Here is a 27,177-nt window from a genome sequence, read left to right as displayed (position 1 = left end):
CATCATATGCTAACTTCTATGCTACTATTATATTAATAAAATGTGATCTCTCTCGCTCAGCATGCAACCTCAGCAAAGAATGAGGATGCTGTATGAGGAAAAGGAGTTGCATGACTGCTGTCTCCAGCTTCAGCAGGGGAGTGTGGCTGTCTGTCACACTTTGTTTGTTGGCATAGCCTAACCCCTAAGCGACTGACATCTGGGGCATGGATGTGCAGCATTGTGACAGAGAATACAGATCTTCACTTTCAGTCCTTTCTCTCCAACAAAGGCCTCAGGACACCCACCCAGCAAAATTCACCCACCAATCAAGTGGCCTTGTAACCAGATATTCGTGGTCACTATGGAGGTCTGCAGCTGTGTGGCATTGCCTTATGCAGTATGCAGTAGTCACTGCCATGCCATGTCATATTAAAGATTTTGGAGGCCCTGGGCCAAAAATAATTTGAAGCTCCTGTTTGTAACAGCTTTCAATTGTATTACCCATTGCATCAATTGTATTATGCATTTTTTAGTAATTCAAGCCCCATGATGCCATGTTGGAATATTTAAGGTTGAGCTGGTTAAACAGAAATGAGATAGAGAAAAAGTTAACTTTCACAAGGGCCGATTGGAAGGAGGGGCCATGGGCAATTGCTCACATTGCCCCTGCCTTAAAACACACCTACTGTCATTCAAGTCCAGATTTTTGAAAGTATGCTGAAATTGTGTGAGAAGGAGTGCCATCCATAATGTCTTTTTATTCCAGTTGCATGTACTGCATAATTGTTCATTTGTGCAACCTAATGAAAACTAATAATGACCACAAACTGGTTAGCAATAAGAAATGTTGACCAAATAATTGTATTGACTATGTGAAAGTATTTTCCTAAGCATGAAAGAATAGTGCTTCTTTATAGAAATCAGCATGTGTTTCCTTTGATGTTGCTCAGTGCTAAATGTACTTAAAATTTGCCTTTTCAGATGGAGGAATGTTTTGGGTGTCACCCGGACATGTATTGCCCTACTACTGGCAGCCAAGTTCATCAGAGGTTGAGATGGCATCTTATGCACTGCTATCATGTTATCAGCAGAGCAGAACCAATGAAGGGATCCCAATCATGAAATGGCTTAGTCAAAAAAGGAGCCAACTTGGTGGTTATAGTTCTACTCAGGTAGGGATTGCTTTTTACTAATAAGCAAAGCAAAGATCTACCATGGAAGACACCCAGATAACTGCTGAAGAACCACTGTTTATTTGTTTATATTGAATTGTGTAGGTCAGAAGCTGTCCTTCATATTTTAGCATCTAATGTGCTGTTGCTAGAGATTCTGTATGCTACCAGTTTGGGTCCAAAATACTGATTGAAGATGGAAAAAGAAATATCCAAATAGAATGCTGGTATCAGCTTTACTAATATGTATTGTGTATGTATGTATCTGGTAGTGGGACCATCACAGCGGAAATCTAACTAAAGAGCAACAGTGACAGTTATACAGAAAAGGAGTAGAGTGCATGATCTTAGACAGACACTACTGAAGAAGATGTGCATAATGGAAGAGAGGATTTGGAGAAATAACACAGAAAAGAAAGAGAAAGGTATTTATGTACCTGATAGAGAGGAGAGAGGCAAGGGTGTATTTGTAGTTGAAGTCATCTACAGCAATAAGGAAGGCAAAATCTCGGGCTCTACCATCTGTTTTGAATTTTAATTTTATTATTCATGAAATTACAAACAAATTTAGTTCAGAGTTTAGAATGTTGAACACTGATGCAAGAAACACTAACAGAATACAGATGGTTCACATATCTTTCTAAATTCGGGGAGGAACATATGAGGAAAATTTATGGAAGTGGAAAATCTGAAAAGACGTTGCCCCAAGGTCAGTGTAAGAGACTTAGGCCCTCATTTTAACATTGGCGGAAAATTCCGCCTACCGCCACGGCCTCCAAAAGATCATCGCTGTGGCTTCCTACCGTCCACCAGAATATGACCGTAGCTGGAATCCCACCAGAAGGCTGGCGGAATTCCGGCTATGGTCATGGCAGCGGATGGCGTTAAGGTGGTGCTGCTGCCAGCAGCAGCGCCACACCAGGAGAATGCTGCTGGCCATATCATGACCCATGATACAGCCTGGCGGTGTTCCTCTGGCGTACGCTGCTGCTGGCAGCAGCGCCACATCCCATCTCCTGCCGGAGGACTCCTGCAAGCGGGTAAGTTATGTTCTACAACAGGGGAGAGGGGTGTTGTGTGGGCGTGGGGGTGTGTGTGTCTGTTTTTGTAAGCATGCATGCAGGTGTGAGTCGTATGGAATGCCTGTGTGAATGAAGGAATGTGAGTGTATGTTTTGTGTTGTGAATGCGTGTGTGCTTCAATGTATGTTAGTGTGTGTTGCCGTGAGTGTGTATGTATGTATGCATGCGTGGGTGGATGTGGGTATGCATGTGTATGAGTGTGTATGTGTGTGCATGTAGGTGTGTGGATGGAAGGGGGAGGGTGGTGGAGGACTCTGGGGAGGGGGCAGATGAGACCCCTATCAGTGTCAGGGAAGGAATTTCCTGGCACTGATAGTGCCTACTGCCATAGTTTTCGTGGTGGTAAGATTGCCACGAAAACCATGACAGTAGGCGGGATCATAATCCCGAGGGTGGGATTGTGACAGCCGCTTGGCTGGAAAACGAAGTCTCCAGCCCGGCGGCTGTTACCACCCTGGAGGACACAGTGTTACATTGGCAGTTTGGCTTCAGCCAAACCGCCAATGTTATATTTTGGGGAAAGGTACCACCAGCCTGTTGACAGTACCTTTACCCAAAATACCGCCGTCCGCCAGGGTCGTAATGATCCCCTCAGTGCAAGTGTTTTTGCTGCTCCAAGCAAACTGCCATTTTGACCAGACTTCCACTAACAATGAAGTCATACTAAATATATTTAGGGAGAATCTGCATCCTCAAGAATTATATTGTCTGCAAGTTCATAGAATAGACTGCTGGTCAAACTGGTTCTGCCAAAGAGGCTGTAGAGTTAAATGCCTTTGCCACAATGGGCATGTCATAACCTGCACCTCATTTTATCGTCTGCCAGCCTTGGTAAGTTTTATAGTACAGGAAACCTGTATCATGAGTTTCTTCTATATCTTGTCCTTATGACTTCTATGGACCCCCACTTTATCATTACTGGAACCCAGGGACACTCACTAAATCATTATTGGAATTCAGGGAACCCCCACAGAATCATTACTGGAAGCCAGGTACCCAGGCCTAAACATTGTCGATGATTTGAACCTCAAAGCAATATACAAAAAAAAACAGAAACAAGCATTCCACCATACACATACACAAATGATAACACATTTTATTTAATTTTCAAACAAATAAAACAAAAAATATAACATTTTGATAGGAAGGTTGGACCTTTTCCAAATTCGATTGAAGCCACACATTGTCCATACTATATTCTGCTTGACGTAACTGCAATGCTCCCACAAATCAATTTGAGAAAACTAATTTCATTTTTAGCCTCCAATTTCAAATTCCTTGACATTTACAGTATGTGTAGAAAATGTCAATTGTACATTTAGGCACTTCACTTGTATACGCTTTATTAATCTCTTAATATTAGTTAATTTTCTAAACTGTTACAGACCCCCTGAGGAGGTTTAGAGAACCCCCTTGGGATCCCTGGACCACATATTGGGAACCACTGCTTTACATGATTATAGAGTGTTGTTCAACAACAGAGTACTCAACATTGTTGGTGTTTTTGGAACCATCAAAGGTGATGCTCTGTTTAACGGGTGGTTACCATACCCATGAACAGTCCATGAAGCTACTAATGGTTACTGACAGCTGATTCTAGTAGTGAGGTGTAGACCTTATTACATTAACACTAGGGTGGCGACTTCTGGCTTTCCCTGGTAAATCCATGTAGTATACTATGGCTGAGCACCTTCATTGCCTTTAAACTCAAGAGGCTTAAATGTGCTTTTGTGTACTGGGTACAAATAAAGTGGAGTATGCATGTGACAGTCTCTGTGCAAGTATGTAGCCCATAAAGTTGTAAGATGGTTTAAAGGGTTTGAGATACTGGAGTTGTTTGTCTGCCCTTTCCCCCAGTGTTAATTTGTGCTTGTGCTTTGATTCTTCAACTCTCACCCTCCAGTGGAATTCTGTGAAATGTCAAGTGCAGTTTCTGTCTTTGAACAGATAAAAGACCTTTTGTTATAAGTGATTGAAAATTGACAGGGTTCTAGCTGTACGCAATGTGGTCCGTTCAGAAAATAATAATTGGACAAAGACTGTGTCCTCAAAACCTGACCTTACCCAACAATAGCAAGACTATGGCTCCAAGTCTGAAGTTAGGACTAGTTATAAGCTAGCCCCTCAAGCATAGTGTTCACCTTTTTACTCCAAGAGCTCTGAACACAAAGTGTCGGGGAAGGTGAAACTAGTGGCAGAATCGATGACTGTCTCCTTGTAGGGGAGTGGACCATATCCTTGCTGCTGAGAGGAAACTCTGTGGCTGCTGAAGGAATCAGATTTGACATCTCATCATGAGGAAAATCTACTTGATCAGCCAGAGACCAACGTAAGAGTATGCATCTACCTTGAGTAATTCAGGGAAGTTATGTCTGTCTAGACTTTGAGCTATTAAACCACTGCACAGTAACTTGGTGCCCTTCCTTGCAAGCAGTCTTTGAGGCTGGCATGCTAAATCTTGCTCTGCGCCCAATGATCATGAGGGACCCATGTGTCTTAATCCCGGTATCACTGCATCCTGTTTTGCACCAACAGAGATCCATACACCTCAATCTTGTATTGTTGCATCTTGTTACATCACTGAAGATAATTAGAGGTCACATGTCTGAACTCTTCCTTGCCACTTCCTGTACTGTGCTCAGTTGTTGTGCTAGGCAGTGTGCCTGAATTTGCATTAATGCATCACGTCTTCAGGCAGCTGATGGCTGTGCATGGCACTTGTGTCCAACTTTAATACAATATATCACTGCTTCAACAGATTGAGAGTGTGTGGTCTGTTTGTCACGACTTTGCGGCTCTGCGCCATACTCCATATACTGATTGCTGGCTCCCCAACAGGATCTTGTTGCTGCTTTCATCACTTCCTGTCTCATTGTGGGGGCCTGAGTGCTATTCTTGCCAGCAGCGGCCCAAGTATGTGTGTGCTCCTCATGTACAGCCTCTGCAGCACCATGCAGAAAGACAAAGGGCCTGATTTAGGAGGCCCTAATTGGATATTGTGACACCGCAGCGTCATTTTCTTAACGCTCCAGTGGTGCAGAGTGCCGGCCCATATTTACAAGACCACACAAAGGCTTTTTATGGCCTTGTAAATATGAACCCCTTTCACGCATAACAATGCATGAAAGAGGCATTTTTGGACCTGGCCTTTTTTGCAAGGTCATCCCCAAACTTTTTTGCCTCCTTCCTCCTATTTTTTCTGACTAGTTTTTGTTGGCTTTAGGACTCTGGACACTTTACTACTGCTAACTACTGCTAAAGTGCACATGCTCTCTGTGTAAACTGTATTTGTAATTGGCTTTTTTCCTGAGTGGCATATTTGGTTCACTAGCAAGTTCCTAGTAAAGTGCATTAGAGGTGCCCAGGGCCTGTAAATCAACTGCTACTAGTGGGCCTGTAGCACTGATTGTGCCACCCACATGAGTAGCCCTATTACCATGGCTCAGACCGGCCACTGCAGTGTCTGTGTGTGCAGTTTGAACCTGCCAATTCGTCCTGGCAAGTGTACCCACTTGCCAGGCCCAAACCTTCCCTTTTTGTACATGTAGGGCACCCCTAAGGTAGGCCTAGGGTAGCCCCATGGGCAGGGTGCAGTGTATTTAAAAGATAGGACATGAACTGGTGTGTTGTACATGCCCTGAAAGTGAAATACTGCCAAATTCGGTTTTCACTATTGAAAGGCCTATCTCTCTCATAGGTTAACATGGGGACTTCTTTTAAGTATATTTTAAGTGAAGCTTCCCATTGGAAGGAATCAGATGGGGATATGGAATTCGGGATCTCTGAACTCACAATTTAAAAATACATCTTTTGGTAAGGTTGGTTTTTAGATTGTCAGTTTGAAAATGACACTTTTAGAAAGTTGGCATTTTCTTGCTTAACCATACTATTTCCCTGCCTGCCTGTGGAATTCAAGTCTGGGTCAGATTGACAGTTGGGCTGTTTGTAAATTCTCTCTAGACAGTGACACAAAGGGAGCTGGGGAGTGTCCTGCATATCCTGGGCTAGAGTGGTGCAGGAGGAGCTGACACCTGCTCCTGAAAGGGCTGTACCGGTCCTCGCACAATGCAGTCTCTGACCCCCTGGTGTGTGTCTGGGGCCAGGCCTGGGTAAGGCAGGATCTTGTGAACAACGGAGACTTTCCTTTGAAGTGTGCCTACTTGAAAGGCAGAAATGGGTATAAGTAGTGGATCCAAATCCCCAGCCCTTTAGATCACTTCTGGATTAAGAGGAACCTTGGCCAAGGAGAAGAGCTGGAGTAGGAGTACTGCCACTTTGCCTGTGAGTGTGCGTTGTTGGGTTGGGCTGCAGTTGCTGCTTCTACCTTAGACACGAAAAAAGACTGGACTTTGCTGTGTTTTCCTGCTTGTGAAGTGTCTCCAAGAGCTTGGACGGAGCATGCCCCATGTTTTGAAGTCTCAGGGCCATCAAAGACTTCCTCTGCCAGCACCAGGACTCTCTTGCTGAGACTGCTACCCTGCCAAGTGATGCCCTATCCAGTCCTTGGGCCCATGAAAGAAGAAACTGGTAGAACCAAGGCTGAAAACCATGCACCGGAGCAGAGCGGGAGAAAAATTGATGCAGCACCTGCATCGCTGCTGTAAAATCAACACAAACACCTGCTTGCAGCTGCTGAAATCCATGCATCACCCATGCAGCGCGGTTCTTCTCCATCGTGTGTCAGGATTATGCATGCATCATCAATGGGTGTCAAAACAGCAGTGAACCTGCATCTACCCGAGGCTGCCCATGCGGAAATTGACCCACCGCTCTTCTATGGGGAGAGAAACAATGCATTGCCAACCCGACCGGAGAAGAATCAATGCACGGCCTCACGTGCAAGTCAAGAATCAATGCATTGCTTACTTTTTCACCGCATGCTTGCCTGTGTGGCTTTATTTTTTACAGATACTAGGTACTTTGTGTTGAAACAACACATTCATTGATTTCTATCGATTAAGACTCTTTTCAATTTAAACATTCATACCTTTGCTTGTGTATGTTGGAATTTTGTCGTTTTGATCTTGTTTGATTTAGTTAAATATTGGCTATTTTTCTAAACTGGTGTTGTGTCCCTTTTGTAGTGTTTTCACTGTATTGCTGTGTGAGTTGGTACAAATACTTTACACATTTAGTCTGAGATAAGCCTGACTGCTTGTGCCAAGTTACCAAGGGAATGAGAAGGGGTTGTCTGGGGAGTGCAACTCCCTAATCATGACTAGAGTGAGGGTCCCTGCTTGGACAGAGTGTAAATTGTCTGCAAACCAGAGACCCCATTTCTAACAGACATTCCACGGCAGTTACAGTGGGTATTCCCATGCAATACCCATTGAATCCAACAAAATCTGAATAATTCCCAGATTTACAAGTCCAGGAATGCGTCAGATTTCTATGCCACTTCAAGATTGGTGTTAAAGTGGCACAACAAGGAGAATAGCATTATTTCTCCCTGTTTTTACATCTTTCTATATGTGATAGCATTCTACAGCACACACAGAAAGAGGAAAGCGCCATTAATACTTGTTTTTGTGCAGGGAGGTGTCCCTTCCTGCACATAAACAATCATCCCTGCAACACCTGCACCCTTGCACAATGGTGTTAGCGTTAGGCAGCAATTTGTTCTCCAGCGCAGGGGAGAAGGGCGTGTATGCCCCGTATCTTATAGCTATGGCGCATCCCTGTCTTTTTGTTTTGACGCAGGGATGTGCAGCAAAAAGGCTTACGCCGCTGTACTGTGCCAAAACTTAGTAAATGAGGCCCCGAGTCTATTGTCCAACAGAAAAGTCTAACACTTGCAAGTCAGCACTACATTTTGCTGTGCTATAGGCATTAGCCTCTTGTTTGTTAACTTTGCTATGATTGTAAAGTTTAGAGCTCAGTTCACTAGAGTGAGCAATGAGTTTTTAAGGAGTACATGTCAAAGCCAGAGATGTTTCAACCACTTTAGAAAAGGCTGTGGAAAGAAAATCACGTTCTATTGATGGTCGGTAATTGCAGAATTGTTTTATTGCGGATTATCATAGATTAATAACAAAATTTTTACCTCTTGTCATTTACCTCTTTTGTGCTGAGTTTGCATAATTCAAACATTTTGCCAAGCCGTGCTGTATGCTGAGCACTATGAATTTGAGCAACCGGTGAGCCTTTTCGTAATTGTTCAGGAAAGGTTACGTGTTTATTAAAAAATAATACATTATTTCGAGAAAGTATACAAATTTGCCTGGTAAAACCGGTAATAAAGCTCACAATGTTCGATGTCTCTAATCGACGTGCACTTTCTGGTTTCAAATAAACAGGGCTAGGTGCAGGGAAATCTAGCCAAAGAGCCCCGTCTAATTTTTCAAAAACATGCAAGCATTTGCATTGTTAATTTTTACTCCATTCAGTGATTACACATAGGTTACTGTTTACCTTGCCATTCACTATGATCAGAGAACAGTCTTTTGGGATAAATTTTCAGTAAGGCGATTTGAAGATTTCGGTTTAAGCATGGCAAGACACTCATGAAATAGCTGCTGGAGTTGGGCGGAGGCTGGCAGTGGCAGTCAGATGGGTTGCCCTGGTTGTGGCACAGAGTTGGGAGAGTCTAGGCCGTTTATACATGTGATAAAGATGCTGGCCAACAGACACGTCTGCCATGGAGGCACTTGCAGGGTTCTTGGTGTCCAGGTCGTAGTGTGGTGGGGTCAGTTTGTGTTACTCACCTTCCCTTCCGCTCAGTCACAAGACGGTGGAAACATTTTGGAATGAGAAGAAAGGTCATGAGGTGACGGCTAAAACGGATGTACTGTCTGGTTCATGTCACCACTCTTGCCACACTTGATAGATCCTCATGGCAGCACCAAGGTCGTAGGGCTCGGTGCGAATCAAGGCAGGGTCGTTGCACAGCAGGCAGCCTCCCTCGCCTCTCCTTTCTGGTTGTAGCAGAGGCAATTTGACCTCTGAAGTAACATACACTTTTGGAAACAGTGGCAGCTGGGCTTTCATATTGAAAATGTCAAACATTCTGAAGAAACCAATAATTTCAAATAGCCTTTTTTTCTGCAGACATTGCACAGTTCCATGGAAAGTAGCTAAAACGAGGACTGCCACTCCCATCCTTTCCATATGTATTGTAGACATCGCATAATGTCCACTTGGTTTGTAAAGTGGAAATCACTTCATAGAAACTATGGGGCTGTTCATTCTTGAATAGACCAGGACAGATGGTTAAGGTGATGGGGGTGGGGCATCTCCTTTGTGTAGCAGTGGTCATGTTCTAGCTCACAGTTCAATGTGCAGCTGTTGCATGTCTCTAGCCAAGCTGCTGGAACTAGCTACAGCCTTATCCATGGAATGTGAATATTAATTTATGATGACCACATTCAGACAGGTACACTTGGCTGTACAATGGCTTTAACGAGCAAAATGGCAGTTCTGGGTGGCATGCATATACAGGGAGACAGCAACTGTAACAGTGTGTGTGTGTGTGTGTGTGTGTGTGTGTGTGTTTCTGCTTACATGTGAAATCCAGGGAAGACCGAGAACAGGAATTGAATAAACCTAGCCCAGATTAAGCATAGGGCAGGTGGTGTATCTGTATTATGCATGAAAGACAAAATAAATAATTTTTTATCAAATCTATGCTAGACAGTCACAGATGAAACCAGAGTTTGATATTGTCAATTTTTTTCTTATTAACTGCGAGTATTATTGGACCGCTTTATTTATGTAACTATATTTTGTCTTAAGAACGGGCATAAATATGTCTTTAGGAACTAACCAATTAATTATTCTGATCAAGGTCACCCAACTCTGTTGCTGACTGAAGCTGCAGATATAGACTGTGTATCCGTACATAATATTCTATTTATTGATCACTAAAGTGCAATATAAATGTCTGCATGCGAATCACGGGTTTTCATTAATGTATTAATAATATTAAACAATTCATGTCTTCACTTATTTTTCATATCACTAGTCCTCATTCAGAGTCGAAGTAATAGAGAAACTATATGTAGTCATGCTAGTATTGTTACTAAGTTAGAAATGCAGTGTTTTGGACCTTAATGATAGTTATTGGTACTGAGGTAAAATTCAGGTATCATCTTCACTACCAGTGATCGTGTTCAAACGATAAATTAACTAAAATTTAAATGAAACTCAGTAATGACAATTTTTGAGAGTGAATCAATTTCTGATAAGGCACACATGTTCAGATCAAAGACTCTAAATTTTCGAAGCATAGGAACAACATGTAAACGTCTGATAATATATTTTGTGTTCATCTCTCTCGCTGCAGGATACCATCATGGCTCTACAAGCCCTCTCACAGTTTGCTGCACTATTAACATCTAGTAACACTGCTCTAGTTGTTTCAGTCAGTGCGCCAAGCAGCATGGAACCCATATCCTTTCAAATTAACTCAGCAAATGTTTTGCTGCTGCAGAGTCATAAGGCGAGTACATGTTACGCTGCACGATTGCATTACATCTGTGTCTTGAAAATGCACATAAAGTGGAGAGATAATATTTTTCTTCTGTTTGGATTATAGATACAAATATTTCAGCCGCTTTCTCTAAATGTTTCAGCTTTGGGTAACGGAATAGCTGTTGTTCAGGTAAGAACTGACATAACCTGTATTTAGCAACTGATTTACGAAATCCTTCAGCAGAAGTAATTCATCATTAATTGTTAAATTTACTTATGCATGTTTGTGCCACTGTATACAGTGAGCTCCATAGTATTTGTGATATGGTGAAAAAAGTACTTCAGCAGAATTTCTTGAGCATAGTGGTATGCGTGGAATTGGAAGCAGGATCCGGGTAGAGGTAAAATGTAGGAAAAAACCTGAATTAGAGGATGTCAATAGTTTTAGGTAAAAAACAGCATATTCTCCTTCCATGTCTCTGGTGACCCTGCTGCCCAATTTCGTGTTCCGTGCATGCTGCATGTTGACAAAGGAAGCCCCGTTTGTGAAAATGCATGCTGACAAAGGAAGCACCGTTTGTGAAAATGTAATGACAAATTGTATTTGGATTTGATAATATTTCCCCCCCCAATTTTTCCCTGTGAAGAAACTCCTTCACTCGCACCCCCACCAGTTGTGTTTCATTTTTTTGTGCTATTCATGTTGATTCCTTCCCATGCTGATAACAGATGTACTCGGGCCTTTTTCATCTGTAAAATAATCAATAGTTTTCTGGTGGGGAGATACCTGCAAAGGTTTTAAGAATACTGCAGACCTTAAGCTTTGTGGGTTTAAATCAACTTTTCCCAGTATCTACACATGTAACACTCAACATTGAGGAGCGATATACTCACTCACAAAATGACACTACGTTGGTATAATATTACATGTGAGTAATTATCTAAGATCATATGAAGCAAAGCCTCTCTGTTAAAATACTATTTGCCATGGTTATGTTGGAAATTATAATCACCATTCTCATGTTTCACTACACCCAACATAAAATGTTCATTTGGAGGTGAGTGCTCAACTCTGCATAGGCATATTATTCTTGTTTCATTTAATTGTCTGAACTTTTCATAGATGCGCTTTTCTCATTTTTCTTAAGCCAAGGAACCTGCACTGTGCAAGCAGTATGTGAAAGTGGTTCCCAAAAGTTTTAGAACCACAACCTTCTTTATAGGATGATGGATGTTCACAACCTACCTAGCTTTAATGGACATGAGGTGGGCGATTGTTTCAATGTATCATGTGGTACCGCACTGCAATTTACAGACATCACATTTTCCTTTGAAATGGCCACTCAATTTGCACAAAAAACATAGTTTTACTGATAAGAGTATATTGCACACAAATGATAATGTGTGTGAATCGGGTTTCACTGAATATCATTAGTGCACCACAAAGTAAAGCGTCTTTATTTATTTTGATGTTATTAAAATGTTAATTTCCCATGCATATTCTGCAGCCGAGCTGGTATGGCGATTAGTTGGTGAGCTCCAAGACTGAGCCTGGGTATGCCCGGATGAGCCATCAACTGGTAGGTTGAGGGTGCAGAGCTGGGCACAACCTCATGTGCAACTGAATAGGCTGTGCTCTGGTTTCACACAAAGGACTTGTCACTCCTGCATTGTTCCTGCAGGCAGCTTGGAGCCAGGGCAGGGGAGTCAGGAAACTTCAAGTGCTTCAAAGGGAATTCTCTAGAAACTTTGTTTACTTCAAATGAGGAAATAGGTATAAAATAGGACCCTTAGACCCATTTTTTGGGTCACCCGCTGGACCTGCGGAAGGACTCTGAGGATGCCTGCTGCTATGGCCTACTGTGTATTCCACAAAACTGCTTGACTGCACTTGGAAGGACTTCTTTGCTCCTTAAACCAAAAAGGGTACTGCTCCTATAGACAAAAAAGAAAAGAAGAAGGTATCAGGTTTAATATAGTAGTGTAAACAGGAATCCTTAAGATCAGAAATTGATAAATAGGTGTCATGCTTCATCATAGGGCTTAGCTCCTTGTCAGGCCGGCACTGCAATGCCCAACAGGCCCTGCAAGAGGGCTCTTTCTCAGAGATCTTTTTATTAACCGCCATAATGAGTGTGTGTGTGAGGGTAGAAAGTGTGTAGGGTAGAGTGAATAAGGAAGAAAGTGAATTAAATCTATCTGAGGCATATCAAATTGTTTTAATGCAGTGGTTTCCTGGCCAGGACTAAACTTGAAGGAATGAGTGCTACCATGAGGGCTCAATGTGCCAGGGTGGCCTTAGTATGTTTGATGTAGGGTTGACATATTTCACGTCTAAGGGTCCCACTGGATCTGTGGCGTTTCTTCAGGCCCAGGATAATCTCTACCCTACACCTAGATGGGATGTGAAAAAAGTAAATAGGGTTCCCTAACAAAAAATGCCCAAGGATTTGTTATGCCGCTTAGGTTAAAGCCAAAGTCTTGTGCACTGCTGCAAAGATGATGGTCCAGCGCGGTGTGCACTCGTAACCTACCCCAACTTGAACTGCCTAGAAGTCCCCTTCTGTCAGGACATCGTTGCTGCTTTTGCCTGCATGAATCCTCAGAGGCCTGCCCTGCTGCTCGATCTCAGGACTACCAGAGTGACTCCAAGCAAAAGGCTAGTTGGCTGGCATCCTGATCAGAGTCTCAAGAAAAGTAAAGGCTCTAGCCATCTTGAACTGCACCTTGACCCAGCCTGACTGAGTCCTAACCTCTTAAGTGGTGCCCAGCCAGTCCTGGCTCCTCATTGGTGGTGCTAAAGGTGCCCAAATAGCCAAAATCCAAAACTTACGACTTTTAAATGTTTTGCTAAAAACTGTTCTGAGAACTGAGAGAAGACATGGACCAACCTGCTCGTCTATCCACCCAAAGTGCATCGCCGGTCAGCCTCACTTCACAGCAGCTCCCACTACATTCTTCTCTGCAGCAGAAAATCATGTTCAGCTGTCTTTCACCCAAGGGATATCTGGTCTTTTGGAACTCTCATCAGTTACAGACTCCTGCCTCATCTCGCTGGAGATTTTTGACTTCCATAAAAAAGAGTCTAAGCCCGTATGTAGAAATCTTCACTGCAATTTCGTCCAGCAGCTCCTTGACAACAACACTCCCTCCTTAGACACTGCCTGCAGCCGTTCCCCATGGAACTTTAACTGTTCACAACATTTTTTCTCAGAACTTTTTCTTAGTCCAAAAACAAGCGCCGACCTAGCCAAATCCACTACCGGAATCTGACTGTGCTCCATCACAGTCAACCACATTTTTCTATTTTGACCCAATCTTGCACAACTAGATCTCAGCATGTGGCGCTTTGATCATTTAGGCACTAGTTTTTACCTTTAACTTTAAAAATTCATAGCTCTGGTTCTACTGATTGTTTTTTGTGTGCATGATTTCAAATCATTTATTAAAAATGTACACTATTGTTCTGAATTGGTGTGGGATTTTTCTTGTGTTGTGTTTTCACTTAATTACTGTTTGTGTGCTCCATAAAGACTTTACACATTGCCTCTAAGTTAAGCCTGATTGCTATTGTGCCATTTTACCAGAGGTTTAAGCAAAGGTTAATTTAGTAACTTTTATGGTTCACCCTGATGGGGATTGTGGCTTTTGCTTGAACAGGGGTCATCCCACATTCAACCAACAACCCAATTTCCCACATTGACTGCTGTCATTTTATTCACTTGGGCCATTTAAAATATTCTTTGGGCCACCATTGTTTTTTCTTACCCCAATGATGATTTTCAATTTCCATCATCGTTATACCAGCTTTGTCTGCTTTGCTACTATCCTCCCCCTATTTCCATGTATCTCTCCCATACATTCCACAACACTTGATACTTCTTAAATGGCTCTCTTATTTCCTCTATTTCTCTATAAACCAACCTAGGTCCCCACTGATGTCACATGTCCTATTTGCTGTTTTCCCAAGTGTCCTACCATGCTTCACTGTATTCACATTCCACTGTCTTACTTTTCCTGTTATCTACTCACTCTCCCTGGAACACTTCTCCTTCACAGCATCCCTGCTGTGCCCTGGGTAGTGAGACATTCAGCACTTCTGGCAAATCTGGCTCGCCTACCTGCTGTCAAGGTTTCGGGGGGGTCTGATCAGGACTCTGGTTGGGGCACCCCTTGAGGTCACAGAATATCCCAAAGAGGTAGTGTACTGGGCAGAGGAGCAGCTAAAGGCATACCCGGGAAGGACAGCTATGGACAGGCACAGGAAACAGGAAAGTAAAAGCAGAGCAACCCTGTGTGAACTAACAAGAAACGGATTACTAATGGACAAACACACTGGGGTTGTACACAGGGTAGGGCGCAGAACCTCCTACAACGACAGGGAATGTCAATGCCTCTGTGCAGTTGGCTCTTACAGATAGTCACCCCAGAAGCCCTATAGAAAGGAGGCAGCGGAATTGATTCTGTCTCTGGACCCTAGAGCCCAAACAAAGATAGTACTTACATACACAAGAAAAGCTCTTGTGGGTCCAGCTGGAAACACAGTGGCGATTCCTGGTAAAACAGCAATAGTACACTGTCACTGTTAGGCACGAAACACGTTATAACACTAGACAAGGATGCGGGCTGGAATTGCCTCCTAGTAGCCAACCACAGTACAAAGAAGGACACTTCTACACTGGTGAAGACTGATAGAACACTTACCAGACACAAATACCCAAGAAGAAATGGAAACAGAAGGAACAAACTAATAAGCAGAGGCAAGAACTGGGAATAGACTCAGGCTGAAGCAAAGGCAGGAATAGGACTGGAAAACAGGGTGCAAACTTCAGGCTGGAACAAACAGAGACAGAAATGGGAAACCAAGAGCAGGGTCTGACTGGAACAAGCAAGGACAGGGCTGGAATACAGGGAGTAGGAATAAGCAGCAAACAGGACTGGGAAACAGAGAGCAGGTTAAGCTGAAACAAGGCAGGAACAGGACAGAGAAACAGGGACCAGGCTCTGGAAGAAACAAACAGGTACAGGGCTAAGAGATAGGGGGCAGACTCTGTCTGGAACAATCAGGAGCAGGGCAGAGAAACAGGAAACAGGTTCAAACTGGAATAGAGCAGGAACAAGACTGGAACACCATCCGATAAGGGGTTTGTAACACAAAGGAATCGAACTCCAATGCACAACGAGGATCTTAAGGAAATGGCTGCTTATAAGCAGTTCCAGACTGCAGCACACCCCAGGTGGAATCAAATTACTGGGCTGCACAGGAGAGGTCTCAGGTGTGTGTAGCTTCAGACACTCGCAAGTCCTGGAGGAGAGAATCCAGAAAAAAGGAGCAACTGGACTTCTCCCATTGAAAACAATGTATAGCAGAATCCAGGCTTTCCTGATTACCAGGCTGTGCATTATGGGATTTGCAGTCCCAAAATTCTACAAAAGCATACCAAAGCGAAAAGAGAAACAAACGGGAGTCAGCAAGGGACTCTAAATAAGTGTTCAAGGTGATTCCCAGCCTACCGACAGTCTCTTTACAGCGCCCCTTAGAGATGGGTCGACAGAGTCGTAACATCTGCAGACTAAAGATTACTGAGCTTCATCAGCACCTGTCCTGTATCGCATAACATGTCTTATTCCATCTTCCTTCTGATTTCTTCTTTAGTGGCCACCATTCAGCTGCTTCATCTTCCCCTTCAGAATCAATGTAATGCTGCTCAGCCTTAACTCATTTCCTCCTTCATATGCATATTCTCTATTCTTAAAGGCTTTCTGCACTTGAGTCTCATTCCTCTTCTTCATAAATGCACCCCTTGTCCAGTGTAATGCATTCTAATTGCTGTCTTCTAATTTTCTTAGAGCCATGAGTCTTGCACCTTTTGGCAAATCAATATCATCATACACCAGGTCAGGGTGCTTACAATGTTTGTAAATTGTCCTAAGCCCTGTTTCAACCACAAATATTTGCACCATTGTTTCTTCTTCAGTCTTGGAAATGTAGTGTTTCAGCACCCTAAATCGTCTTGTATCATTCTCAACCCACTCACCCTCTGACTCTAGCAAGTCTTCCACTTGCTAGGGCTCATGACCTCATGCATCCTGTAGGTGCCTCACTGCAGATGAGAACCCTCCAGTTGTTTATCAAGAAGCAGTGGCTGCTACATCAAGGAAGCCTTTGTTCCGGTGCAGATGTTCTGTTTGGTACATTGTCACTTCAACTACTCCCTTCAGACAGATTGCCAATTTAGCCCTCCAGGACTCACACTGCCATGGTCATGAATATTTGCTCACTGGGCTGACGTGCCCTTTTGAGCAAAACTACAGTGCAGGGCTGTAAGAAAATGGGTTGGTGGTTGACTGGGGTGTGAGTCTTGGTTAAGCAGCAACCATAGTCCTTGTCAGTGTAAGGCACAAGCAAACCCCAAATTAAACTGTCCTCAATCCCCTGGTAGCTTGGCACAGAGCAGTCTGGCTTAACGTAAAGGTAATGTGTAAATTATATGTGCAACACTTCAAACACGGTAAAACACTACAAAAGGAGCAAACAGAGTAGGAAAAAAACAGTAGTTTTTAATAAATAAAACAAGATTGAAACAACAAAAATCCAATTAGTGGTATTGGAGATATTGCATTTTACAGCATTTAGAGAAAATAGTGCCGAAAGGCATAAAGCACCAACTGTAGTTATCTGGTTGCACTGAACTGGGACAAAGTCACCAGTTCAGGTCACCTGTAGTGAAGTGTGGGCCAGCTACAGGGACCCAGTTACATAACATTGAGTTTTAGGGGACCGTATCGACAGAAGCTTTAGAAGGTTCAAAGTTCGTTAGGTGGAGGCTTACCCAGCAAGGAGATCTGACAGCATGACAGTGGTCAAACTATTGTTAAGAGAACTGATACCATGCTATGGGGTAGCGCACTTGTGAGCAGGAGGAGGGGCCAGCCGCCACACGTCAGGGCAAGGAGCCCTTTAAAAACATTGTCGCGCTCCCGCTGCCGCGGGTAGCGCACTTGTGAGCAGGAGGAGGGGCCAGCCGCCACACGTCAGGGCAAGGAGCCCTTTAAAAACATTGTCGCGCTCCCGCTGCCGCGGGTAGCGCACTTGTGAGCAGGAGGAGGGGCCAGCCGCCACACGTCAGGGCAAGGAGCCCTTTAAAAACATTGTTGCGCTCCCGCTGCCGCGGGTAGCGCACTTGTGAGCAGGAGGAGGGGCCAGCCGCCACACGTCAGGGCAAGGAGCCCTTTAAAAACATTGTCGCGCTCCCGCTGCCGCGGGACGCGCACTTGTGAGCAGGAGGAGGGGCCAGCGCGCGGGCGGCGCCCGGGCGAAGCCCGGGCCAAGGGCGGGCCCGTCCTTGCCCGTCATTGCCAGGAAGAGCCAGGGCAGGGCCACCCCCCTAATAATTTGAACGAGGTAGGCTCAAATGTGATGCCCCTTAAAAGCAGTGCGTCTGGGTCTATTTAAGTACAAACAATCTTACCCATATCACACTACCTCCCAATTAGGGCCTATCGGCTTCTGGAATTTATTACCCAAGGTATTCATAACTCCCCCTTCGCGCACTAGTTATAAACGTCTTTGAGGCAAATAGCCTACCAAGATGGGGAAAAGGAAAGCTACCAGTAATCCTACTGAGCAGGGAAGGGCAAAAAGAGCACCTCGACACGCGGCCGAAAATTGTACGCTCACCCAAATTGACGATCTTATAGAGGAAGTGGAGAGTTTGCTAGCCACGAAACCCTCAAAATCTCATAGGAAAGATGCTTCTTCCTCCTCTAATGTCATAAAATCTTTCTTCGCTCCTGTTCACAGAGATTCGCAGATATCTATACCCCAAGGCACCAGCACAGAACTTAGGAAGTTAGAAATTTTAAAGAATCCAACAGAGAGCCCTAACTTAAATCTGCCTAACCAGCAAGATGGTGTATCCCCCCTGCCAAACTGCAATAACCGCTTCTTACCCCTTGTCCTACCATCGCCAGCTGAATTAGAGAGAACCATCTCAAGGGAAATTGAGAAACCAGTCCCAGTCATAGCCACTCAAGATGAACATCTAGCTGTCTTCCAGCTAGTACAGATAAGAGATGAAATTTTAAGCCTTAGAGAGCATCTTACATCTTTTACTCATATGATATATGAGAAGCTGGACGGCATATCTGCAGTAATTGGGGATATAAGGAAGATACCACAAAAATTAGACCTTAATTCCTTACCAAAGTCAGTTGAAACACCGGAAACACCCATCTCACAGAGGTGTAGGCGTCAAAGGGTCGAAATGGTAACACAGACTACTCAGGGGGGCAATAGCGCACCTCCTGCAGCGTGTGTTCGTAATAACTACAATCCACCCTTGGACACAGGGAATAATTGGAAGGTGCACAGAGAAAGACACCTAGATACAAGCTCCAAATGCCCCTTGGGAAATAACCTCCAATGCCAGACTAGACATAACGTCTATGATATTTACATAACAAACGTCCCGAAGCTAAGTAAAGATCAATTTGAGCAAGGGGATTCCCTTAAAAACAAAGTTATACATTGGATAAGAAGGACAAAGAAGTGTAGATCCATTATAAGGGACGATATAGTCATTGCACAGAGACTTATAAAAATAGGTTCAACATCAGATCTCATAGGGATAAAATTGACCAGTCAGAATCTAGTTAAGGGCCTTTTGGCACTTGAGGAAAGAATGAGACCGGGCACCTCTTCCCAAATGACACTTGTTCACAAACTTCCGCAATCATTGACAAACCGGTCTCCACAAGAGATAAATAGTACTATAATGGCCCAATATTCTTGCCCGCAGAGAAGGGACCGAAAGCAAACCCATACTTCAGACATAGATTGACGCGAAGTCTCTGCCGTTGAAGTTCCTGCCGTTGAAGTTGGGAGCAATGGCATACCCAATCCCGACTCTTATACTACAAAAAATGACTTACCTAATATCCTGGGAGCAGAGCCTAAAACTTATTGTAGTGGCTCGCCAAAGGAAAAGTCCCAGCAAGAAATATTTTGTACATATGAGACTAGGGAAAATCTACCAGAAAATGGGCATGACCATGACCCACCGATTAAGATTCTATCCTGGAATGTGGCAGGCCTGACTCAGAAAATAGCTAATCCTGACTGGTGCAGACTTATAGATCAACACCACATCATTTTATTACAGGAGACCTGGGCGCCATCTGTAGTAAATAGAGAAGGCTATTGGACCTTCCAGAAGGCTGCATTACCATCACCATCAGGTAGGGCTTCAGGCGGCCTGATAATTTGGTTAAAACACGACTTGTTCCCAAAAGTTAAAGAGATAGTATCCCCTTTGAGGGATTTATTAGCCGTTGCAGTTGAAATTAGTACTGTTAAAGGTCTTGTTAACATAATAATTGTAAATTTATATATTAGACCTGGCACCCAAAGGACCCAGACCATCCAGATGAGTTCAATAGTAGAATTTCTTAACTGCTTACCTATTGGGCGGGGTATAATGGTTGCGGGCGACTTCAATATGCAATTGAACCGCGGAGATGGCAATCAGCAAGAGGGATCCCAGTTCACAGACCCATGGGATAGATCAGGGCCGGGGCAAATTACATCTAAGAAAGAAGGAGGAGCCCTAGACCTACTGGAAGACCTAATAAAAATAAAGGGATTAAGAATAGTAAATGGGAATACCAGATCAGACAATCCGGCGTCACCTACATATAGGAGAGGTGTATATACTAGCCACCTGGACTATGTCTTAGTAAATGACGCCCTCTGGAAATCCCTAACTGACATGATAGTTCTCCCTCGCATTGATAGTGACCATCTAGCCTTAAGTACCTCCTTTTCCACTATCTTATTTAGTTCCAAGACACTATCAACGTGGACTTCAAATAGTGCCCTCATTAGGACCAATGACCGTAAAAATGTGAAATGGGATCGGGTTGAAAGTGATGTAAATTTCCAGCTAGCGATTTATAGAACAGTTGCAACAACACTTTCCCCCCTGAAACATACAAATATCAAATTGGTTGATTTGGTCTATCTTCATAATATCTTGGCCATCCGACTAAAACCACACTTTCAGACGGTAAGGAGGCGGACAGAGACTGTGATTAAAACCTCTAGGTGGTTCTCCAACTCCTGCCGTCAAGCTAAGATACACTTACTGGGAGCACTTAAGGAAGGGAATTTAAGAGAGATAAGGAAGAGCAGGACTGTATACAAAGATGTACTTAAAAATGCAAAAAAAGAATGGGCGAATAGGAATTGGAACAAGATGGTTGTGGCGCTCCAGGAGAAAGATCTTAACCTATTCTGGAAACTAGTGTCAGATAAGAGTAGCCCTCAAGAAATGGAAAGTTACCCTGTCATCCAGCCAGAAATTTGGATGACGCACTTTTCAAATATATACAGAAAACCACATACCAATAGCACTATTACACCCCTACTAAAACCTAATGATCCTGTTGGCAATACCCTAACGTGGGGGAGTACAACACCACCCAAATTTGACCTGGACTTATTCTCCATAAAAGAAACAACAGAGGCTCTCCAATCCACACGCAAGGGAAAGGCCCCTGGTCTTGATGGTATCCCAGGAGATTTATATCTTTCTCGTCTGACAACGTGGTCATTGTATCTAAACGCACTTAGTAACGAAATACTGAGGGGGGGAGGACTCCCTACTACATGGCAAGGAGCAGTTATAGTCCCTATTTATAAGAAAGGGCCAAGGGAACAACCTAACAACTATAGACCTATCAGTCTTATTGATGTTAGCCAAAAAATCTTCGCTAAGCAAGTGCTGAACAGATTACAGACATGGATAGATGATGCCCAAATTCTCTCAGAATCCCAGGGAGGCTTCAGAAGAGGAGTGAGTACAATAGACCAGGTATTTAGGTTTAACCTCCTCTGCTGGAAATACCTGTCATTCAACAAAAGTCAACTGTATGTAGCTTTTATCGACTTAAAAGCTGCTTTTGACATGGTACCTCGGGATACATTATGGGAAGTTATGGAGAGTTATCAACCCAATAGCGAACTACTAAGACTGATTAGATATCTCCATGAAGGGACTTACGCTCATGTACGTTGGTCAGATAGTGGCGACCTAACGGAAGCCATACCCGTCAATAGAGGGGTTAGGCAGGGCTGCATCTTGGCACCAACACTATTTAACCTCTACATAAACGGTGCTGTGGACCAATTGCTACACTGTAATCATGATGCCCCTAGATTAGCTGGAACCCCAGTCCCTATTTTAATGTTCGCCGATGACACCTTACTAATTTCAAGAACACCTATGGGCTTGCAAAATGAATTGGACACTTTTTATAATTTTTGCTCTAACAGAGGACTTGAAATTAATTCAACAAAATCTAAGTTTATGGCCTATAACCCACACAAACTATTTAGGGGGAAAATGATGATAGCAGGCCAACCAGTGGAGAGAGTCAGACAATTTGATTATTTGGGGATTAGGTTAAGTGACGACCAACGTTGGTCGGCACAGATTAAGAAGAGTCTGACAACACTTAGGCAAAGGTCTATAGTGATAGCTAAGAAAATAGCTAATACTTGTGAAGGGGAGATAACACCTGCCATCACCGTTTACAAATCAGTGGCAGTAGCGGCCTCAATTTATGGTGCCGAGCTTTGGGGTCATACCAACTCTAGGTGTCTGACCACTGTAGAAAACCGGTTTATTCGAAATTTCCTAAAGTTGCCGATGAGCACCCCTCTCACTCCACTAAGATTTGATTTAGCCCTAAATGAAATACACAATGAAATTGCATTAAGACCCCTAATGTATTGGATTAATCTTTGGTCCTTAGAGGACCGGTCCATTCTCCATAAAGCACTAGATGAATTTCTTGCAAATGACAGCGTATTAAAGATCCCTTGGTTCAGATACATCAGAGATACGTGTAAATTTCTTAAAATGGAGGAGGTGTGGAGTGCTCCCCACAATTTGGCAAAGGGAACAAAGGAACATGTAAAAAGGTGTTACTGGGAGAGCATTTTGACCCAAATTTGGTTAAAAAATCATGGTAGTCTGACTTTGCAGTTCTTAGACCATAAATGTAGTCCCAAGTTCGAGGCCTATATGGATAATGTAAATCCTCCATATACCAAAACACTATTTATTAAATTTAGACTAGGGACTCTTCCGCTTAAGTCATTTACAGCGCAATGGAGACCGGAGGACTGCAATTCAATATACTGCCATCATTGTCAAAAGACAAAAGAGTCACTCGCGCACTTTATGTTTTTCTGCCCTAGATATTTGGTACCTAGGAAAAAGTGGATTGCTCCACTATGTAGGGCTATTGGGATAAGGGAATGGAATACGGCATTACGACTCCTAACAACTGATACAAATGATAAAATAGTTTTTTCTGTGGTGGGATATCTGCGAAGTGCATGGTTACTAAGAACAAAAGAACTATTATAAATGTGTAATTTTAATACATTGGTTCTAGACTATATTCACTTAATACATCAGTTTTTAACCGGATGAACCTAAAACCTAAACGGTCTGGATTTTAGTTTAAAGAATAATGACGATTTGTATGTTTTATAAATATATGACCTCACTATTTAATTAGGGTTCTTAAAAAAAAAAAAAAAAAAAAAGTAAATTATGCAATTTTCTTCTTTTATCTCGGATAACAGAGACAAATGTTAAAATTGGTCACTCAGCGGCAAGGTTCTTGTAAAATACACAGGTGACACGAACTAGAATTCTGATAATCATGTGCTTCTAATGTCCTGATTTTAGATTATATTTAATTAGTTTGATAACATTTTAATTAATTGAAGTTAAATTTTAACAACCTAATACTTTTATATGTCTTTGAGATTTCGTAAAAACAAAAAATGTTTAAAAATAACGTTGTCTATACATTTTTAAAATTTTTAAAGTGCTATGCTTCTTAATCATGTTATGTCTTGTATTGTTTACTTTTATGGCTTATAGCCGAAATAAAGTTATATATGGATGGATACAGGGACCCAGTTAAGCTAGTTGAACAAAATTACTTAAATCCTGGGTTGCGGACCATTGGGTGGACCCACATCTAGGACGAGGTAGTTTATTGGTTCTGAGATATGGCTTGGCTGCAGTGGAAAGTCCTGTTGCACTGATGTCATGGATCACGTGGACAGGGCTTATGATGCAAAGCCTGGTATTGGGAATGCGGGGCGATGTTTCAGGTTCCGAAGAGCTGTAAGGCTGTAATGTGGAGTCCAGCATCGTCATCTAGGCTGTCATTGATGAGAGAAGAGAGGGCATGTGCTAAGGATGCATTGCACAGGCACAGAACTGAAGGTAATGGGGCCTTCGACTGCAATGCAAGCCTTTGAGGCTGGTCAAAGCCACACAGCAGAGGAGATGTATCGGTTCTGCTTAGATTTGTGCCGCACAGAAGATGAGATGTATTGGTTCCACTGGATCCAAAGATGCTGGCAAAGCACCGTAAGCCCACTTTCAAGGGTCCAGGTCAGGAGCTGCACCACTTGGCAAGGTAGACTCTGAGATGGAATAATCCAGGTGCAGATGCAAAGTTGTTGGAAGCCTGTTCTGTCCCTGAGGCTTCAGATCAGGAGGCCAGCGAACTAACTCTTGAAGTCACTCTTGGTTCAAGAGATGTAGGTCTAGTCCATCTCACCTAGGCAAGAAGGAGAAGGTTAGCACTGCAAAGCAGGCGTCCAGTAGAGTGCAGACCTGCAGAGTGCCAGTCCTTCTTTCTGGCAGGGTATCCACAGTTCCTGAAGTGTATTGAAGACTTGGTGTCTGAGGTCCTGTATTTTTACCCAGTTGTGCCTTGAAAGTTGGGAGAAGCTTCTATAGGCATGCCTTTTAGGTGCACTAATGCCCCGCCTTCCCTGGCTTCACACTAGCTAAAGAAGGTATGCTACCCTTTGTGTGGAGACAGGGCCCAGGCTACTCAGGTATAAGTGAGGTGATGCAGAGCGTCTCCCTTCGATCCTGCCAGTGATGGCCCATCTAGTCACTTCTAAGTTCCCACTATGTGTGGTTATTTAGGAGGAATACACAAAGCCCAACTCCCAGTCTTGTGACCAAAGACACGCTGCAGGCACCAAATGGCTAAGGCAAGAAAATGCCATCTTTCCTAAAGTGGCATTTTCAGAATTGTATTTTAAAATCCAAATTCACCATAAGTTAGGATTTTAAAGTAGGATTCCAAAGGCACCAAACGTGAATGGGTTATCTCTTCTCATTTTGAAATTACACTGATAACATAAAATAAGGCAACACCAATGCTATCCTATAGGAGAGATAGGCCTTGCAGTAGTGAAAAAACAATGTAAGAGTTTTACACTGCCAGGACATGTAAACTTAAAAGTACATGTCTTAGTATTTGCATACAGTGCACACTGCCCTCGGGGCTGTCCAGTACCTTCCCCAGGGGTGACATACACATTAAAAAGGAAGGTTTGGGCCTGAAGAAAAGATTTATTTTGTCAGGTTGAAATGACAGTTTAATACTGCACACACAGGCTCTGCAACGGCAGGTCTGAGACATATTTAAAGTGCTACTTAAGTGGGTGGCGCAATCAATGTTGCAGGTTCAATAGTAGGATTCAACTTACAGTCTTTGGATACCTATAGTACCACTTTACCAGGGTCACATAAGTAAATTAAATGCGCTAATTTGGTATAAGCCAAATTATACCATGTTTAGAGGAGAGAGCACATGCACTTTAGGGTTGGTTAGCAGAGATAAAATGCTCAGAGTCCTAAGTCCAACAAAAATAAGGTTAGAAAAAATGGAGGAGGAAGGCAAAAAGGTGGGGAGAAGACCAGAAGCTGACAGGTCTAACGGGCCTTTAGTTAATGTCAGAGCAGGGCCTACACATAAATAAGCTAAAGCTGCAGGCAGTCCACCGAACACTAAAGCCTTTTCTCCAGGGGTAAACATGTAAATTTATTTAGACAACATCACTGTCCATTATATCAAATAAATTATCTTAGGCTCACTTAGCAGGCTCTCTTGATGTGAGTGCAAATGCTCCCAGTCATCTCTCACTGGAACATCATATGTGGGAGCTACAACAATCACAGATGTGCTGTTCTCCAGATTGAGATTCAAGTGTGTGTATGTCTTCCCCATGATCCAGAACAGGAAGTGTCTTCTATATTGTACCATACCCGTCCCTCTGAATCCCTGGGAGATGCCTTCACATTCAACTGGTTACAGGACCTTCTGTATGCGTTTCTGCTGTTCCTCTTTCATCAAGAGTACTGCAAGAGGTGCTGGAGCATCAAACACATCAAATTCTGACCACCCCATAATGGGCAAGGAGGATCTGGTCTTTTGATTTATCAAATGTTAGACTTTGCATCATTGGCATGGTCTCCCCTAACTTTTTGCCTCCACTTCCCAGGTTTGTTCTGTGTGCTGGACTCTGTATTTGATGTTTCGTTTGCTCTGGACACTTTACCACTGCTGACTAGTGCTAAAGTGTAAGTGTTCCCTGTATAAATTATATTTGTACATTGGCTTATCCATGACTGGCATTACCAGTGAGTCCCTAGTAAAGTGCACCAGAAGTGCCCAGGGCCTGTAAATGAAATGCTACTAGTGGGTCTGCAGCACTGGTTGTGCCACCCTCACTAGTAGCCCTGTAAACATGTCTCAGACCTTCCACTGCAGTGTCTCTGTGTGCAGTTTTAAACTGCCACTTCGACTTGGCAAGTGTACCTACTTGCCAGGCCTAAACCTTCCCTTTTTCTACATGTAAGGCAATCTGAGGTAGGCCCTAAAGGTGGGACATGGACTTATGTGTTTTACATGTCCTGACAGTGAAATACTGCCAAATTAGTTTTTCACTGGGGCAAGGTCCATGCCTCTAATAGTTATAATGGGGCTGCCTTTAAATATTATTGAAGCGTAGATTCCCTTTGGGAGCAGATAGAAATGTGGAGTTTGTGGTCTCTGAACTTACAATATAAAGATACATTTTTTAGTTAAAGTGGTTTTTAGATTGTGTGTTTGAAAACACCACATTTAGAAAGTAGGCATTTTCTTTCTTAAACTATTCTGTGACTCTGCTTGTTTGGAGATTTCCCTTTCTGGGTCAAATTGACAGTTGGGGTGTTTGCACCTCTCCTCTAGACAGTGACCCAAAGGGAGCTGGGGTATAGCCTGCATATCCTGATGGACCATCTGTGCTGAGTGGAGGAGTGGTCATTTAAACCTGAAAGGGCTGTGCCTGCCCTCACACAATACAGAGTCCAACCCCTGGTGTGTGTCTGGGGTCAAGCCTGGGCAAGGTAGAATCTTGAAAACAACAGAGACTTCTCTTTGAAGTAGGCCTATTTCAAAGGCAGAAAGGGGTACCCAAGAGCACCCAAAACCCCTGAAAATCAGATTACTTCTGGAACCAAGAGGAACCTATGCCAAGGAGAAGAGCTGGAAGAGGAGTACTACCCCTTTGCCTGTGACTGTGCTTTGTTGGGTTGGCCTGCAGTAGCTGCTTCTGCCTGAGAGAGGACTAGGACTGACTTTTGTGTGACTTCCCA

At 43.3% G+C, this 27,177-nt stretch overlaps 1 protein-coding gene across 1 annotated transcript in view; it reads left to right on the top strand.

Moving 5' to 3' along the window:
- Positions 1 to 27,177, top strand: part of LOC138296506 (CD109 antigen-like) — an 827,002-nt gene that overhangs the window by 731,315 nt on the left and 68,510 nt on the right. Inside the window, exons 27-29 of the mRNA XM_069235677.1 lie at positions 964 to 1,154; positions 10,518 to 10,673; positions 10,770 to 10,835. Coding sequence (XP_069091778.1) covers positions 964 to 1,154; positions 10,518 to 10,673; positions 10,770 to 10,835 — 413 coding nt within the window. The remainder of the gene's footprint in view (positions 1 to 963; positions 1,155 to 10,517; positions 10,674 to 10,769; positions 10,836 to 27,177) is intronic.

Source organism: Pleurodeles waltl, chromosome 5, assembly GCF_031143425.1.
Source record: "Pleurodeles waltl isolate 20211129_DDA chromosome 5, aPleWal1.hap1.20221129, whole genome shotgun sequence".
NCBI classification, from domain to species: domain Eukaryota; kingdom Metazoa; phylum Chordata; class Amphibia; order Caudata; family Salamandridae; genus Pleurodeles; species Pleurodeles waltl.
Note: the sequence above shows the minus strand (reverse complement) of the source record. Positions and strands in the feature narration are given on the sequence as shown.